Consider the following 18,502-nt stretch of genomic DNA (forward strand, 5'->3'; position numbering starts at 1 on the left):
GGCCTCTGGAGAAATGTCTCCCTTGGCTTGCTAGATAATGAAAGCAGGGGCGGGCCGGGCCGGTGCTAAAGTATAATACAAGATACCCATTTAATGAGCACTTACTATGCTCCAGGGACCTTTCTAAGGACTTTCCACGTACTAACTCATGTAACGCAGCAAGCCTCTGAGATCTGATTATTCTCTCGAGAAAGGAAACCATGGCACAGAAAGACCACACAACTTGGCCAAGGACTCACAGTTCATGAGCCGCGGAGCCTGGGCACAAATCCAGTCTGTCCAACTCCAGAGCCACGTGACTGACCACACTGCCACACTGGCTCGCGCACTACTGGAGACCAGGTGTGAAGGGCCCAAAGGACCAAGACTGGTCCAGCCTAGGCACACAGCTGGGCACACAGCAGCGGCCAAGCTCCACAGGACTTCCGAGGGGACAAAGCTGCGACCACCGCAGAACCAGCGATCGGCCCGGGCTTGTCCCGAGGTGAGTCCAAAGCATCAGCGTGGTATCAGGTCCTGACTCTGCCACTCTCTGCGTGGCACTTCTCGGAGTCTGTTTCCTCCTCAGTAAAACGGAGCGAAATTGGTATTGGCCTCACATGACTGTCGTGAAAGATTCAGTGAGCCCTGTACAGCTTTTCAGGTGTTTAGCACCGAGCTAGGCAGGAAGAAAATGCAGAGTAAACGTCAGCTATTACATTACGTGTTATTTTATTCGTTATTACATTTCGTTTCGGCATCCCCTCTCCATGGGCTACTGTGATGGGATTTGGCTCTTTTTAGAGAGCAGAGGGATGCGCAAGATGGCTTTGGGGAGCCCTCCCTTCCAAGAATTCCAGGACCATCCGTCCCCTTCCTCAGGCCCCCTCAACCCTCGCAGTGTCTGTATTCTCTCAGAAGTTAGTTTCCATCCTTGCACCCCAGGTGCCCTGGCTCCCTGCCTGTGGTCCCCACTGGTTGGATGCTGTTGCTATAGCAACAGCATTTTAAGAGCCTTCGGCCCCCTGTCTGAGGCGACAGGCATGGATGGAGGGAGGTGGGCTTATCAAATGCCTCCTGTATCTCAGGCCCGTCTGGACTGCAAGGCAGGAGAGTGGAATGCAAGAAACAGAGCTAGCCTGGGGTGGGGGGCCAGCTCAGACCCCAGCCCCAAGTGTTGCCCAACAGCACCCCACCTCGCTGTGTCACATGGGAAACACCTGAGCGGTTGATTATAAATGCAGATTCCAGCCATGCCCTGGCCCCAAGGGCCTGATTTTAATTATCTGGGCGGGACCCCCTAGGAGGCTGCCTTTGATCAGCTCTGCTCGTGGTCCTGAGGCAGGCAGGCCACAGACCACACTTGCCAAAATCTTAAGTCCTAGAAGATTCCTGAAAGCCAACTTGGGCACTGAGGTTTGTGTTGCTTTCCCTGCTGAGCTGTCTCTGGAAAAACTCGCCTTGTCCTCCACACCCGTCCCGCCTCCCTCTCCTTCTACAGATGAGCTAAGGGCCCCACCCTCTGTCTGGAGCCAGGAAAATTCCAGGGCCGGGCTGCCAGGGGCCACCTTGGTAACGCACCGGAGGTGGAGACAGGGGTTCACAGTTTCTCAGCATCAGGACATTCCGGGGAGGTGCTAGCAGGGGTTACTCTGGGCCATGTGAAAGGCCGGTCATCTTCTAGATACTCTGAGATCAGAGGTGTGAAGGCCTCCCCACCTTGACCCCCTGCTGCACGGGGATGTGGCTCCCCACTCTCACCCAGTCCCAACACCAGCAGAACCCCATGACGCTGTGCCTAAACAGCGTCCTGGGGTCGGGGGAGTGGACCCCATAGAGTCTGAGAAGACATGTGGGGAGGGGAAGCGGGTTCTCTCTGGAGGGCCAGGACAAGTGGGGTTCCTGGAAGGTGAGACAGAGGGCCCTCGCCGGTGGGAGGAACAGAGCAGAGAGTGCATTCTTACTCCTTTGGGGTGCACTAACTGGCTTCTAGGAGATGATTCTCTTCGCAGAGGCCAACGGCCTAGAGAATAAACAGCCGGCTGTGCAGGGATTTGCCTGACAACACACCCTTTATTCCCTTCCCAGACTCCCCTCTACTCCTCCACCAGAGGATCCTGAGTTCACCGCCAGATAAACAGGCACTGGAATGCGTGTCTCAGATAAGAAGCCACTCCCGAGTCCCCCCGCTCATGACAAGGGTGCCCCGTGGGCCCCCCGGGGAAGCTTGTGCACCCCTGAACTCCAGGTGGTTGCCTCTGAGACTTCTGGAAGGGTCTGTACCAATTACACTTTCCACGACGGGACTGGGGGTTATGCAGTCGGTCCCGGGGTCCCGGGCTCTACTGTGTCCTGCCCTGCCCTCCATACTCCCTATTTCCATGTGAGTCGGGTCTTCCTGGAGTTTCCTGGAGCTCAGAGCGGGTCCAGGCTCCTGCCTTCTCCTGGCGACACATACAGCAAGTGTCAGGAGCCACGTCCAGAGGGGCTCAGCCAGGGCTCCCGAACTGCCTCTTGTCGCTGGGCCCCTCCCCAGCCACCCCCTGGAGCCTGGTGTGAGTGGTGGGGGTCCTAGCTAGAGAGATGCAGGGGACTTGTCTGGGGTGAGTCCTCCAGAGACGTCTGTGAGTCTGTCCCCTCTGAGGAGAAGCTGCCTCCAGCAGGGTGGGGGTGTGACTCTGCCTGGGGAGTCACTGCCAGGAGACGAGAGGGGCAAGGAGAGGCTCCGAGGCAGGATCAAAGGGCTCACGGGGACCTTTGCCTTCATCAGCCTCTACAGCCTGGCCAGCTTCCTGGGCCAGAAGGCCTGACTGGAAACTTCCATTCTGCCCCTCTCGGGGGGCCCGAGGCCAATAGGAATTTGGCGGTCGATCCAGGCCCAGGGAGTCCCGGAGGGGCAGGCCCCGCCTTCCCCTTCCCCTAGAAGCGACCGCTGCATTCAGACCCCGACCCTCGGCTGCTGCCTTTCTTAGTTCTGGGTGTGCCGAGTGGGCGGCGGGCCCCGCTGGGCACGGACAGTGGGCCAGTGCCCTCTTCAGGAGGGTCTGGATCTCCTCGTGTCTCACCCGGGCCTCCTCCCACAGGGCCTGGCCGGGGCCCTCCTGGCTCAGAGAGGCCACCTGCAGCCCCATGGCCGTGAGCTTCTCGGCAGGGAACTCGGATGCCAGTCGCCGCAGGTAGCGGTGGAGGAGGCGCTGGTCTCCGGGGCTGGCCCTTTGGGTCTTGCCCAGCCTGAGCTGCCTCATCAGGTCCTGACAGTCCACATGAAACCAGGTTATCTGGGGGCGAGAAGAGAGGGATGTGGGGTTCAGGCTGGGAGCGGGGCCGTGGGGCTCCATGAGGACGGGATGTGCATCTCCGAGCAGAAAACACGGACTGCCGGGTTGAATTCTTAAGACGTTGCCCAGTCGATGCCCCGACCTCCTCTGTGGGGTCATGAGAGTCTCTGCCGCCAGCCAAGGCCACGGTTTCGCTCTCGCCCCTGAGGTCAACACACCTGCGACCAGCAAACAGCCCCCGGCCCCCTGGGGATCCTCAGGTATGACCTGGGGGCCAGCCAAGCCTCACCCCTCTCAGGGGGCGATCCAGAGCGGGGCATTCGGCTCCTCGGGTTGTCCTAACGACTGCATTCACCCCTCACGACTGGTGCAGAGGGAGGCGTCGCACTGATGTTTATGGAGCACCTCCGGCTGGCCAGGCTCTGTGCATCTCACGCGCGATCCCACTGAATCACACCCTGCGGCCCGTTTTACGGAGGACGAATCCGAGGCTCAGAGACAGGAAATCACTTGCCCCGGGTCACACTGCAGTTCAGTGTGGGATCTGAACTCAGATGTATCCAGTCTTTGACAGAGTATCTTGCAAGCACCTCCCTGTCCGGGCGACACCGGCCCAGGCAGGGCTGTGTCCCCGAGCAGTCGCTGGAGAGACCATCAGCCAACCCGGCCCGGGGGGAGGGGGGGCCCTCCTCCCTCAGCCCGGCCTCTGCCCCACTGTGGGATTCTGCGTGTCCCTATTTCACCCACAAAATGTCTACAGGCTGCAAAGGAGCCAACACGTTTCCCAGCAGCTTGTGAAAAACATAATCTTTCTCTCCATTAATTTAGAACCGACAGCGAGCTGTTAGCTGTGGGGATTGGAGAACCGTTTTCTCCAAGGAAACCATCTTTCCGCGGATTAAGGGAACTTGTCTTTAGATAAATGGCTTCATATTCGCGGAAGCACACGGAGCTCATGGCTGGGAAAGGGCTCCATAAATCTCTGTTAGCGGCGCGATTGTGTTATTATTATTTAGTGCCAAAGCCGCCGCACGCGCGCTCTCTGCCCAGGGCTGGGCCCAGCACAGGGCTGTCCCGTCTGTCTGTCTGTCTGTCTGGCACTTGATCTTCCAGGCTGAGCTGGACAGGGATGCGGGCAGCCTGCTGAACCCTTCGCTGTGCGGATGAAGATCCGGGGCCGGAGAGGAACCGGGTCAAACAGCAAGAGGGCCACGCGCAGTGGGATTCAAGGTCGGGGTGCCACCTCCTGTAGGATTCCCAGGCCTGGGTGGGGCTCTATCTTCCCACATGCCCCCAACCTTCCTGCTCCCTCCTCCCTCCTCCCTCTTCCTCCATCCACTTGGTCACCGACAACAGACAAGCAGGTGAGGAGGCAACAGGAAAATTCCAGATCATGGTGAGCACCGTGAAGTGAGAAAAACGGGGGGGTGGGGGGGGGGAGGGGGACGAGAGGGAATGGGGGCCAGGGGGCCAGGAGGGGCCTCGGCGGGGAGGGGACATGTGAGCTGAGCACTGAAGAAAGTTAAGAAACCAGCCGGTCTTAAGGAAAAGCGTTCCCAACTGAGGGAAGGGCAAGTGAGAAGGCCCAGAGGTGCAGCAAGTGTGTTTTATGGGGCTGAGATCAGCCGGAATCAGCACGTGAGGAGAGAAGGGGCCAGCTGCCCTTGACGCACGGGGGCATTGCTACCACTCCTACTGCTGCTAATGATAATAATATTGGCGTTTATAATAATCATCCCAAATTTGAGTAAAGCCTGGGGGGGTTACTTACATTGAGTTTAATTCTCTCACTACCCAGCAAGAGCCAGATGATCTGCGTTTGAATCTCAGCTCGGCCATTTCCCAGCTGTGTGACCCTGGATGAGTTATTTGACCTCTCTGTGTTTCCTTGTGTGTGACTTGGGCATAATAATAGCACCTGCCTCAGAGGATGGGTGTGGCAATAAAATGACATGTGAAATGACAGACAGGGCCTGCCACATAGTAAGAGCTACAGAAGCTTTGGTTATTATTACTATTTTGATCGTTATTATTGACGAGGAGCTGAGGCCCAGGGCAGTGAAGACCGTGGCTGCGGTCACACAGCCTTGGGGGGGCAGGAGCCGCCCCTGGCTCTAAGCCTCAGGTTCTGCCACTGCCTGGCTCTCTTCTGTCAGCTGGGAGCGGGATCCCCTGGCTGCCACCGTCCATATCCCTTGCCCGCTGCACCTCAGAGGCAGAGAAAATGACCTGTCCTCCCAGCGCCCCAGGGGGACTTGAGCAGAGTCCCTCTCGCTTCCCCTCTGAAGCATCCTGACTTCTCCATCCTTTGTGTGCTGAGCCAGCCTGACAGCTGGGAGGCTGGGGTCAGGCTCTTCCCCCGCTCTGTCCTCAGGGGCGAGTCTGGGGGTGCTGGGCCTGGACCAGAGCTGTGGGTTCTTGTCCCATCCAGGGTACAGCTCTCCCAGGCTGCTGCCGGTCCCCCTAGGCCTCAGTGCCCCCAGGAGAAAAGTGAGAGATTTGCTCAAATGGATTGGGGGGTGGGGTCTCTTAAGTCAAATCCTGCTTGACCATCGGCCCTCTGGGGAACCTTGTGCAAGGCACATTCCTCAGTTTCCTCATCTGCAGAATGGAAACAATGTTCGCGCCCCTCCCCCATAAAGATATGGTGAGATTAGGGGAGCCTGGCTGGTTCAGTCAGTAGGGCATGTGACTCCTGATCTCAGGGTTGTGAGTTTGAGTTCCACAGTGGGCATAGAGCCTACTTAAAAAAAAAAGAATTGAAAAAAAGAGAAAGATATGGTGAGATCAAATCAGATAAGGTTTGTGAAGCACTTAGAAGAGTGTCCAACGGGGAGTTCACAGTCACGAATGCGGGCTACTCTCATAATAATCCTATCATCATCACACCTGATTGAACATGGGAACCTGTTACCATCCACACCACCACCTTTGGAGAAGAACACAGAGCAGGAACGCATCTGTGTTCAAATCCCAGCTCTTCTTTTCTGCAGCTGTGTGGCCTTGGGCAAGGCCCTTCTCTTCTTAGGGCTTCAGTATCCTCATCTGTAAAATGGGACCACTCTGCCTTGCCACACTGGATTGCCCAGAGACAACGGATGCAAAGCAGCAGAGTTTGTCTTGCCTCCGACCCCAGCACTGCCCCCGATCCCCTCCCCCGGAGGAGCCCTGTCTTTTCCTCCCCACTGCTGGCCAAACTCTGGGCTCCTGGCCAGGACTAAGGCCTCTGTTCTGGGGGTGCTCAGAAAAGACTCCGGGCCCACCCTCCGCCAACTGTCCCCTCCTTCCCCAGCTCCCACCCACTGTGTAAGGCAAGGCGAGGCATGGAAAAGAGCACTACGATGGTGCCATGGGCTTCCCGTGTGACACTGGCTAAGTGTCAGTCCTTCTCTGATCCTGTTTCCCCAACTCTGCAACGGAAGTTTCTTAGGCTGGTCTGACCGCCTGAAGTTGTCTGCAGAGAGCTATGCGTAGAGAGGAAGTCTATGGCTTTGACTGGATTCTCGGAAATACCAGGTCCCCTTCCCCTAATCCCAACGTTTAAGAGGCAGATGATATCTGAGTGTCCTTTGAGAGCTGACTTCTAGGCTGCTGGGAGGCTGCCTGGTGTAATGGGACAAGCTGGGGTCCGAGATCGGCTGGGACTGACTTAAGGGGGTCACCTATCCTCTCCAACCTTGCTTCTCTTCTGGAAAATGCAGGTAACAATAGAATGAATCCTCCAGAGAGCCTCGTGCTGTGTGTGGGCTGCTCCCTGCCCCCTCCCCCCTCACTTCCCAGCTGGACAGGGTGGGGAGGGTCTGTGCGGGCGGCCACAGGCTCACCTTCTTGCAGAAGTGGTGTAGACGGAGCAGCGTCTCCAGGTCCGTGCGCTGCCGCTCGGCCGCCATGTAGAAGTGGGTCAGCTTGGCCTGGAAGGCCCGCTGGGTGGAGGTGAAGGCTACCAGTTCCGGGAGCTCTGCTCCTCCGGCCGCAGCTCCCAGCTGAGCTGCCTGCTTGGACAGCTCCAGGCCCCGGCGGTACTGGGCCTGAGCGGGAGAGGAGAGGTGTCCATTCGGGTGCCATCTTAGCTGAGGCCTCCCTCAGAGGCCAGGAACCTCTGCCGCCCCACTGCTGAGTTGTCGGGCTTCCCAGACCTCTATTGTGTCATCTACAAAATGGGCACCGGGCCTCCGCCTCAGCAGTTCACTTGCCTAGCTGGGACTCTGCTCGCTGTCACCTCCTTCGGGGAAACTTCCCTGACCCAGGGTCTGGGTTAGGGACTCCTGCCATGTGTCCCCACATTTCTCCCTTTCTGTGTGTTGCCCTGTTTTTCTGGCACCCCTAGCCCCCACTGGCCTGGGAGCTCCCTGAGGGCTGAGAGGGGCTGAATCACCCGTGTCCTAGGCTCCCGTACGTCAAGGGTGCAAATTCCTTGCCCCTGACCTGTGAGGCTGACTTAATAGGTCTCTGGTGGGACCCTGGAGTCTGCATTTTATGAAATCTTCCAGGGATTCTGAGATAGGTCTTCTTTTGGATGTGGTGATCCAGGAAAGCTTCCTGGAGGAGACAGCATCTAAGCGGAACCCTTTCCGATCCATGCTGGTCTCCTCACTGTCTCTGGATGTTTCTTTGCACTCTCCCACCTGCACACCTTTGCCCTAGCAGTGCCCCCCACCCCCGCCCCCCACGGCCCTCTCCATTTGCTCGGATCCTGCTCCTCAGTCTTTAGGAACGCACTGCAGCCTGGAGAAAGAAGTCCTCAAACTCCGCGTGGGCTTTCTCCACAGTCTCCAAGCTTCTGTCTTTGGGGGTCAGCATTTGCAGGCACCGGCTCCCCTCCTGCTCCATCCAGTTGCTGACCTGGGGCAGGGGAGGGAGGTGCGGACATGAGGGGTGCCTGGGGAGACGTCCCTCGGCCAGCTCCCCGCTCCCTGGGAAGTGGGGATCGTGTCCTCACTGATTCGGTGGCGGGGCCTGCGCCCGTTGGCCTGGACCGAGACCCTCCCGGTTCTGGGCAGAAGGGACAGTTTGGGGAGGGTGGGTGCATTGTCATGTTCTTCAAGTAGCTGAAGGGGACAGGACTCTCCGAGTGAGACCCCAGGGGACACCTGGCCCGGCCAGTGCCATGCACGAAGTAGGCCGTCCGTGCGCGCTTGTCTGAATGAAGTCTCGCGGTGGCAAATTTGAGCTTACTCTAACCACTCAGCGCTGCTAATCAGAAAAGAGGCAGCCTGGAGAGTAATGAGCTCCTCATCCCCGGGGCTATGCAAACAGGAAATGCTGCCTTCTGTAGAGCAAGGTGCGTGGGCCCGCTGTGAACTAACCCACTGTGCGAACTGGGCAAGTCGCGTCCCCTTTCTGGGCCTTAGTTTATCCAGTGGCAAAATGGGGTAGGCGTGAGGATTCGATGAGGGACAGAGGGGATAAAACGGCCCTCGAACCCAGGAGCAGAAGTCCCCTTCTTACCCTGGGATGCCTTAAAGAGTATGTACTCACTCCCTTTACCCTCAAAAAGCCCATTCGTGGCAGGCACTCATATTATCCCCCCATTTGACAGATGAGGAGACTGAGGCAATGAATAGTTAAATAACTTGTCTGGGGTCCGGGTCAGTGCTGGAGCCAGGACTAGAACCCAGGCCGTCCGTGTGCCCCCCAGCCCCCAGCACGAAGGGCTGTACTGTTTCTAGACGCCAGCAGTCGGGTGAGGTGATGCCGGGGGTGGGCTCCAACATCAGATTCCCAGGTGTGTGACCACAGGCAGGTGACGTAATGTCTTCCAGCCTCAGTTTCCTCATGGATGAGTGGGAGCGATCCTAGCATCTTCCCCCATCCCTGGTAGGCGGTAAGGTTGGAAAATCATTGTATACACAAAGGCTCTGGCCCGGGGCTCGGCAGGATGAGAACAGCTTTCGGGGTTATGTCTTCACCCGCGCGGCACTTCTGTAGTGCCGTGTCATAAGCCGCGTCACAGGCCGCCCGCCTGGCTCTTGAAGAACGGCCAGCCTCGTGTCCTTACACCAGAGCAGAGTGCCTGGCTGGGGCAGGGCCTGGAGCAGGGCCTTCCCCCACCCAGAGGCCAGCCTCCCCTTTCACCTGGTGGATGGCAGCCTCCAGGCGGCCGAGGCGGACGCGGAGCTCCAGCGCCCCCAGGAGGTGGTTAGAGGCAGTGACCAGGACATGCAGCTGTTCATCCACGAGGCCGTACCAGGTGACAGCTTCGGCCAGATGGCTCCTGGGAAGTGGAAGAGGGTGCAAGAGGGCCCAAGATGCCCTCCCCACCAGTACGCCTGCCCCCCCGACCCCCACCAGTTCCGTGGCTCCAGCCCGGGTATTCCAGCTGCCGACTTGCTGGGTGACCTTGGGCAGGTCCCTATACCTCTCTGGGCCTCAGACTCGGCCTTTCCTGGGATGGAGAAGGCCAGAGGACACAGTGGGAAACCGAAAGACCCTCCCCTTCCCTGGGAGATGCCCTGGGAATCCGAGTTGGACAGATCTGGGGTCAAATCTCAACACCCACCCTAAGCCAACTGAGTCAAGCTCTGAGTGCAGCCTGGACATTAGCACTTTCTAAAGCTTCTTAGATGGTTTCAGGGGGGCAGCAAGGGTTGAGAACCAGCCCTCACACATTCAAAACTCTTAACAGTATCCAGCACCCACTGTTAGTGCTTATTATTCCTAATGTAATGATGGTGAGTGGCTGTAACCCGCCTTTCCACCACAGCCTCCATTTTACAGATGAGAAAACTGAGGTCCAGAGAGAGGAACTGACTCTCACGCATCGCATTCTGAATTGGAATCCAGTCTACAGCTTTTTTTGCACATAATTTAAAAAAATAGTCAAAGCCAGCAAGACATAAATGAAAGGGAGCAGACGGGAGTCAGACACGGTGACACTCCAGTGAGGGGAGGACTCTGCGGAATCCCACCCCACCCTCCTCTGCCCTACAGGGTCTTATTTCAGATGGAAAAGGGAAAAAAGGACACGGAAGGAAAGCCTGCCATCTTTGCTCTGGGCCTCCCCCATCTGACTGCAGCTTCCCGCAGATCACTGCCTCTCCAGGAAGGGGTGAAGGCCCAGGGTCGGTGCATGGAAAATGCCAGCCAGCCTGGCGGACACCGGGAGGAAGGGGTGGGCCGGCGGGAGCTGCAGGGACCCCTCTGCAGAACAAGCGCCGCGGCTCATGTGGGACCACACCGCCCCCTGGTGGAGCTGCTGGTGGCCAACAGTCTGGGGAGGCCTATGGCCGACAGGGACAGTGAGGCGGGGTCACGCTGGGAAAGACAGTGCCGGGCTGTGTGACAAGCACCAGGACCCACATCAGTGCGAATCTGTCCGTGGACGCAGCTCAGGGAGATATGTTCGAGATTCTGGGCCAGGCTGCCTGGGTTAAGTCCTGACCCCCACACATCTCAGCTGTGTGACCCTGGGAAAGTCACTTAACCTCTCTCCGAGCCTCAGACCCCTCCACTGTAAAATGAGGATAATACGAGACTCCACCTAGTGGGAATTAGACATGCTAATATTTGCAAAGCCCTTAGCACAAGGCTATGCTCGTACTAAGCGTTATTTAGGTGTTAGTTAAATAAACAAGTTGTTCTTGGAAGCTTAGGCGAACTTAGTAATTGTGTTTGTTCTAACGGAGACAAAATATCTCCAATTACTGACTGATTTAATTACTGATTGGCACCCCTGCCCCTAACTTAAGAAAACCCGTAATTTCCAGGAATGTGTATTTTTTTTGTTTTGTTTTGTGGCTCTGAGACCATGGCCACGGCTGACGGTTCTCTCCGCCAGGCTGAGAAGCCCACCAGGGAAGGCCGGGCGGTGCAGGGGTTACTGCTCAGATGTCCTGGCTCATCTATCATTTCGCTGAGCCTCGGTTACCCATCAGCAAAATGAGGACGATGTGGCCCTCACAAGGTTCTTTTGAGGAATCAACGAGATGGACCCTTGAAGGGATTCAGCCCAGTGTCTTAGAAAGTCAGAGAAAGTGCTTGAGGGTGACTGGAAACGAGCAGGGGCTGTCCTCTGATGCCCACTTTGGGCTGAAGATGGCCGGGGCTGAAGGAGGGGCAGCAGAGAAGGGACCTTACCAAAGCCTCAGCCCAGGATACAGACCCTGCAAATGCCCCCATGCTGGGCATCCTTAGGGCCCACCCTATGCGCTCCCAGCTCCCAGGCCAGTGGACAAAGCTTGGGGAGGAAAAACCTGGCTGTTCATACCTGACATCAGGGTTGAAGTCCAGCCTACTGGCTTCCTGCCGTAGCCTGGCCAGAGTGGCTCCTCCTTCCCGCTGGAGGCCCAGCAGCCCTGGGTCCTTCAGCACGGTCTCCATCAGCTCCTTGGACTTGCTCAGACACCTGGAGGCTTCCTGCCAGTGTAGGGAGGTGGCCTGAGGCCCCATCCCCACTCTCCTTCTACAGCCTTCCAGGGCTCCCCACACCCGGATCATGCCTGACTCCCCCAGTTCGGCATTCAAGGTCCTGCATCATCAAGTCTATCCTTTCTGTCGCTAAACCATCTCCTCGAGCCATGCCTCCTCTTGTCACCATGGCAACCTCACAGGAGCAACCCCCACCAATCCAGGGCCTACACCTCTTGTTAGGACACTCACCCCTGCCTCTTCACTGGTTTCCCTGCTGCTCTCTGGCTCCCCCTGCAGTCTGTTCCCCACATGGCAGCTGGCAGGATCTCAAAGCGGCAATGTGTTCGCCCTGCTGCTTAAAATTCTCCAGGGCTTTTCCTGCTGGCTTAGAGTCGAATCCCAACCCAAGTCCTTGATACAACCTCTTCTGGTTTCTTCTCTTCTAGTTCTTCTCTTCTCTTGCCCGCTCCCACCGCTCTGTTCTACATTGGCCTCCATGCTATTCTCGAACATACCAGAACAACCCCACCTCAGCACCTTGGTACGTATTTGTTCTCCAGGTGGAGCAGTCCCCCTCTGTTCCCATGGCCAGCTCCTTCTCATCTTCAACCGAAATGCCATCTCTTTAGGGAGGCCCTCCCTCCTTCCCCATTGTTCTCAATCTTATTTTCATGGCATTTGGCACAATTTGGAACTACGCACCCGTTTCTTTGCTTATTTTCTTAATGACTACTCCTACCTCTGCACCCTAAACCCTATGAGGGCAGGGACAGGACAGTGTGCCCCAGGCTGGGTCTCCAGGATATGACATATAGTGAGTGTCCAGTAAATATTAGTCAAGTGAGCAGATAAAAAAAAACGGGATGATGACGCCCACCCTGGCTGCCCCCCTCCCTGAGCCCTTGGTCCACGGAATCTGGGGTATAGTGAGGCTTCCCCACCCCATGCTCCTGGCTCACCTGCACCCCTCCAGGGAGGTCGCTCTTCTCAAACTGCTTGATGGAAGCCTTTAGCAAGGAGGAGACCTGGTGCAGCTCAGCAAGGAAGGGGTCCAGCTTCTGCACGATGGAAAGCCAGAGTGGGAGTGTCAGCCCGGGCCAGTGAGGCCACCTGCCCACTCCAGGAGGACACAGGGAGGGCATTAGGCAGTGGTTCTCAAACTTCAGCTGCATCAGAATCACCTGGAGGTCTGGAGAAAATCCGGACTGCTGAGCCCCACTCCCGAGTCCCCGGTTTCATTCCTTTTGGGTGGGGCCTGAGAATGTGCACCTAACAAGTTCCCAAGTGATGCCGAAGCTGCTGGTCCAGGGACCATACTTTGGGAACCACTGGTGCTGGGAATGAAAGAAGGAGGAGAAAGAAGGCCCCCAAGGGGATCCTTTGGGGAAGGGGAAGGAGCAGATGGGGGAGGGCAGAGTTAGGGGGCGTCTTCTGCTGGGTCCCACTTCGGCCCAGCTTCCCCGCCGACTAGCTGTGAGACCTTGGGCCAATCGCCTAACCTCTTTGCGCCTCGGCATCCTCCTCTGTAAAATGGGATCGCAGTCGTTCCTACCTTAGGGGCTAGCGTGAGGGTGAAACGTGTGCATTTGTGTGAGGTGCTCAGTGTATCCTATTAGCCAACATCATTATCAGTTTCACATTCTGGGTCTACAGGTTAGATGTCATTTCGAGGGAAGGTTTTAAAGTGAAAATACAGTTCAGAGGCCACTGGATTCACCAGAGGGGAACTGGGGGGGGGGGGGTGCCTGTGGGATGAGTAGGAAAGGAGACCACTCAATATATACCCTTTAGTACCATTTGAAGCTTTCACATACTGTCTGTTCAAAAACAGACACATGATAAGCGGGAGAGCACCGGGGCCAAAAACAAATAAACAAAGCACCGCATTAGATTGTTAGTGGAGACGCGTGGTTCTCCCTGGGCGGGGGAGGGGTGATTTCGATCCCCAGGGGACAACAGGCAATGTCTGGAGATGTTTTTGCTTGTCATCATTTGTGAGGTGCTCCTGTCAGAGTGGGTAGTGGCCAGGGACGGTGCTAAGCACGCTGCAGTGCACAAGATCGCTCCCAACAACAAAGAAGCAGCCAGTCCCGAACGTGACTGGGGCCGAAGGTGAGCAGCCCTGGTCTAGGGAAAGTCCAGGGCAGCACTTACGGGCACTGCTTTCTGTGCGAGTTAAGCCAGGAGTCTTTTGTGTGTTCTTGTGCCAGCCACCCCCGTCCTGTGTGTCCTCATGTACTAAAGTGGGCATGAAATGCCCCCTCCAGGGTTGTGCGGAGAAGAGCCTGAGATCATAGGGAGAAGGAGTTTCCTTATTCCCTCCCGCTTTCAGGCGGGAACGAGTCTACCTCCCTCACCAGACCCTGAGCTCTCCGAGCTGCGTGGGTCCACAGAACGAATGTCCGTCAATTTCATCGGCACTTAGCGTAGACACAGCTCTTAGCATGCGCCCGACCCTCTTCTAAGCTCTTCGCCCACATGAACTCAATTAAACCTCACAACGGCCCCCTCGAGAGGTACTGCCATTACCGCCCATTTTGTAGTGGAGGAAAAGGGCTCAGAGAAGCTGCGTGACTTACCCAAGGTCACACAGCAGAGCTGGGACTGGAACCCAGGCGGTCTGGGTGCAGAGCTTGAGCTCCTCGTTACTGGACTCTGCACCCTCATCATAAATGTATGTTGGATGACGGTCTCTGGACCTGACGGGGTCACTAGATCCAGGGGGCAGGAGAGTGAAGGGAGGAAGAGGAGGAGTTAGGGTGGGCGGTAAAGGCTTTGAGGGTAGGCACCTGGAAGAACTGCACCCACTCGCTGTGGCAGTAGGGGAAGGGGCCTTCCAGGGCTGTGGGCAGCTGCCCGGGGTCCACGTAGTGGCTGAGAGCTCTCAGTGAGGTCACCACCTCTACCTGCAGATGAAAGAAGACAGTCAAGATGACCAGGGGGCTCAGCGTGGCCACACCTGTTTGAGAAGGGCCTGCCAGATCCCTGCCCCAACACCACTCCATCTGCCACAGGTAAGGCTGGCCCTGGCGTTAAGAGCTGCTTTTCCGGGCAAGGATCCTCTCTGGAAAGTCTGGCAAATCAAAATTCAGAATGAGCCCCTGGCTAAGGAATGGTAAGTAAACAGCACTCCTACTGCCCCTTCCCCAGCACATGCCCGAGGCAGACATCATTAATCAATCACCACACTGACTCCCTCTAAGCTGGGCTCTTTCCCAACACAGATCTCCAGGAAATCACACAAATGGATGAAAGCTGACTCTGGTCACGTGACTTCTTTGTTGTAATCCTTGTTCTGTTCTCCAGTGACCCACCAAGGTGCCGTCTCCTTCTTGGGGCTGAGAAAGGTCACCAAATCCTGACCATATCCTCTAAGACATGGAGGAGGGACGAGGTGGCTGCTTCTCCCAGACGGTGAAGTTGGAGGTTTATGCTAGGAACAGCTCCAGATACCTAAGCTTGGGATTGGGCAGATTCTGTTTGTTTGGGCCCATCTGTTATCCTCGGTACTCAAAGTGTGGTCCACGGACCAGCAGCATCATCATCACCTAGGAGCATGTTAGAGATGCAGGATCCCAGGCCCCATCCAGGGCTACTTCATTAGAACCAGCACTCTGACAATGTCCCCAAGGGATTCATTGGCACATAAACCCTTAAAAAGCACAGAGCTTCTGGGATTGCCAGAGAGCGAGCACTAGATGATTGATTTGGCCACACCTGCCACGGAGGCAGGGCTGACAATTGTAACGCCCAGCCTCCACTAGGTCACTCCAGGCGGGTCCCAGCTGGTGAATTCTGCACCCCGGCTCAGCTCAGCCTCCCCCTCACCTGGACATCAGGCAATGCTTCCAGCTGGAGGGCAGCCTCCTTCTCTCCCAGGTAGAACACAGCACGGATGGAGGCTGGGGCCAGGGCCTGTCAGAGAGAACCGTTTCAGAGGTGCTCTGTCTAGACCTTCACTGAGCCCCCTGCTAAGACTCAGGCAAACAGCTGGGGCTGGGGGCGGGGGGGGGGGGCTCGGCTGGGACGTTTATGTGGTATGTTTGGAAGATGAATGGTTGGAAGTCAATAGAGCACCAGGTCCAAGCCGAGTTGCAAGCTTCCCAGATGACCAGTCCCCTCTGAGCCTCAGTTTCCCCATCTATAAAGTGAGGAGGGGAAGGAAGAGGAGGGGATCAGACCATAAAGTAAGTGTATGCCAACCTTCCACTTTCTCGCTGCCTAAGCCAGCAACTTATGAACCTCTTCCTTGCTCCTCTGTTCATGAGGCTCATGGGACCTAAGTCTAAGCCCATCAGGGTGGCCACAGAGATCGGTTGGTGGATGAACACCTGAGCTAAGGAGACAGAAAGAAACCTCCTGGGACCTCTGGGAAGCGAATCTCTCACTCTTTCCTACTGGGTGGGCTTCAATGAAAAACCATGGGAAGTGAGAACCAGACTGCCACCAGGGCAGGAAGCCTGGCTGAGAATAGCGCCCTCCCAGGAGAACTCGGCCGGAAATGGAGACAGGAACCAGGTCTTGGTGACAATATCTGAGCCCCTGAATCCAGGCATTTAACTTCTGGATTATCAAGTCATGTGGACCAATGAGCTCACTCTGTCTTCAAGACTGGGCTGGGATTTCTGTATCTGCAACGAAGAGTTCCTGCCTGGGGTTTCCGGTCCCAGGTCTGTGCCCCTTGGGGCCCCTGAATGCCAGAAGTCCCCTGGAGCTCCCAAGCTCCTTGCTAGGCTGAGGCTGTCAGCCTCCCACTCACCTGGGTGGCCTGCAGGGCACTGACCAGACCAGGGTGTGGAGGCTGTTTCCTGGAATCAATCATAACCGCCAGCCCCTTGGTTTTATCTTCAGGCCTGTGGGTGGTAAACGGAATCGGCAGTCTTGCTGGATGGATGGGACTTTCTTGGGGGAAGGACCTCGTGGAAGGGGAGGGGGCTGGCTGCCAGAAGCCTTGATTTACTGGTGAGCTCTTCATCTCGCAAGACGACCGCCCATGGCCACCCCACTCCAGGAAGCCCTCCGTGATCTTTCTCTAGGCAGAGCCCATTGCTTCTTCTTTGGTGTTCCCACAATACCTCACACAGCCCTCTCTCACACCTCACACAGCCCTCTCTCACACCCTAACAATCATAAGCTATAAGCCACCATCCCAGTTGCTGTGGGTGAGTCGCCCAGCATTTACCCCACCCCCTTCCCATGGGCAGAATTCTGGTTTCGTTCAAGAATCCAATTCCCTCCGGGGCGCCTGGGTGGCGTAGTCGGTTAAGCGTCCGACTTCAGCCAGGTCACGATCTCGCGGTCCGTGAGTTCGAGCCCCGCATCAGGCTCTGGGCTGATGGCTCGGAGCCTGGAGCCTGTTTCCGATTCTGTGTCTCCCTCTCTCTCTGCCCCTCCCCTGTTCATGCTCTGTCTCTCTCTGTCCCAAAAATAAAAATTAAAAACGTTGAAAAAAAAAAAAATTAAAAAAAAAAAAAGAAAAAAAGAATCCAATTCCCTCCATAGAACAGGTCCCCCAGGCATGGTTTCTGATTGGTTGAGGCCGAGAGTAGCGAGCCAATTCCTCTGGCCAATGGTTGCTTTACGTAGGGGTCACGTGACATGTTTCTGTCCAATGAGGAGTGAGGGGACGTTTGCCAGGGGACTTCTGGGAAAGACAGGCTCTCCTTGAAGAGGCTCTTACTAAGAGCTCTAAAGCAGAGACCAAGAGAAATAAATTTCCTCATGAGTAAAGACATTTCGAATTGGAACTTGTTACTTGCAGCCGAAACGCTGTCACTGGTTCATTCTGTACTTGTCAGCGATTACGTTAGGATTTCCCAAACTGGCTCAATGGTCAGGAGTTGTTAAAAATATCGATTCCTCACCTCCGCCCCCACCCCGAGCCCCCAGACGTCTGGCCCAGCACAGACAGGGTGGGGCAGGGCGTCTGTGTGGTTCCAAGTGCCCTTGGCCATCCTGATGATCAGGTAGGTTGGGAAAATAACCCCCAGTGCCTTCCAGCCTTATGTCCAGCCAGTGCATAGATAAAACCAGAGATCGCCAGTGTGGAGGTGGGGTTTCGGCACTGCCGTAGTATCTGGTCACCCCGGTAAGTTGTTTCGTCTTGCCGAGAGCCAATTTTCCCATCTGTAAATGGGGAGAACGGTAGCTTCGGCCCTGCGGGGCTGCGGTGAGGACCGATGAATTCATGAGCGTAAGGCACTCAGTGACTGCTGTAGAGTAAGAGGAATATAAATGTCTTCCGTTGCTATTCCCCTAGAAGGGAAACTGAGGCACACAGCAGCAACGTAGCAGACAGTGAGAAGAGATGAAGCCCCTGTGTTCATGTCCCACACCTCACCTGCCTCTGGCTGTGTTCGTGCTGGGAGAGCCGTCTGTTTCCACACCTGCCTTGCCACCAGCCTGGAGGCCCCTGGAGGGCAGCGGCCGATGTGAGGAGTCAGAGGCTCTGGCATGTCCCAGTGTGAAGCTGGGCCCAGTACCCCACAGTTTACACTGGCCATCGGAGTCCACTTGGTGTTTCCTTTTGATCGGGTGAGTCTCAGAGGGGGAGGTTACCGCCCCAAGGTCACACGGCAAGTTGGTGGGATTCCAGGGCTCTGTTTACCACACTGGCCACTTCTCAGCACGGAAGAGGGGGTCCCATCTCCCCCCTCAGGCCAGAAAAGCCACACCACTTTGGAGAAGAGGAAGAAAAATCTCAATGGCCAGCAGGTGGCAGTGATAGCTCCCATGAGATGGAGCACGGGGAGAAGGTTCCAAAGGGTTCCACGAGTCCCTCCACCCCCTACCCCTAGCTGCACAACCTCTAGGTTGGGTTGGGGTCTATCGCCACGGTCCTGAGCAGACACCACTTCTGAGACCCTCCTAGCCGGGGACTGGGACTCGCAAGGAAA

The 18,502-nt window shown here is 56.5% G+C and overlaps 1 protein-coding gene across 2 annotated transcripts in view; it reads right to left on the reverse strand.

Moving 5' to 3' along the window:
- Positions 1-2,032: 2,032 nt before the first annotated feature.
- Positions 2,033-18,502, reverse strand: part of KIAA1755 (KIAA1755 ortholog) — a 38,659-nt gene continuing 22,189 nt past the window's right edge. Inside the window, exons 6-15 of one of the 2 annotated variants that reach the window (XR_009248987.1) lie at positions 16,366-16,459; positions 15,435-15,521; positions 14,396-14,512; positions 12,566-12,664; positions 11,464-11,612; positions 9,333-9,471; positions 7,977-8,099; positions 7,082-7,285; positions 5,487-5,726; positions 3,144-3,257 (exon numbers count right to left, since the gene is read on the reverse strand). Coding sequence is in view for 1 of the 2 variants with exons in the window: in XM_058685573.1 (XP_058541556.1) it covers positions 2,670-3,257; positions 7,082-7,285; positions 7,977-8,099; positions 9,333-9,471; positions 11,464-11,612; positions 12,566-12,664; positions 14,396-14,512; positions 15,435-15,521; positions 16,366-16,459 (1,600 nt within the window). In the remaining variant the exon portion in view is untranslated. Of the gene's footprint in view, positions 3,258-5,486; positions 5,727-7,081; positions 7,286-7,976; positions 8,100-9,332; positions 9,472-11,463; positions 11,613-12,565; positions 12,665-14,395; positions 14,513-15,434; positions 15,522-16,365; positions 16,460-18,502 lie in introns of both variants that reach the window. The other variant, XM_058685573.1, reaches the window with a different exon arrangement.

The sequence above is a fragment of the Neofelis nebulosa genome, chromosome 9 (assembly GCF_028018385.1).
Source record: "Neofelis nebulosa isolate mNeoNeb1 chromosome 9, mNeoNeb1.pri, whole genome shotgun sequence".
Lineage (NCBI taxonomy): Eukaryota > Metazoa > Chordata > Mammalia > Carnivora > Felidae > Neofelis > Neofelis nebulosa.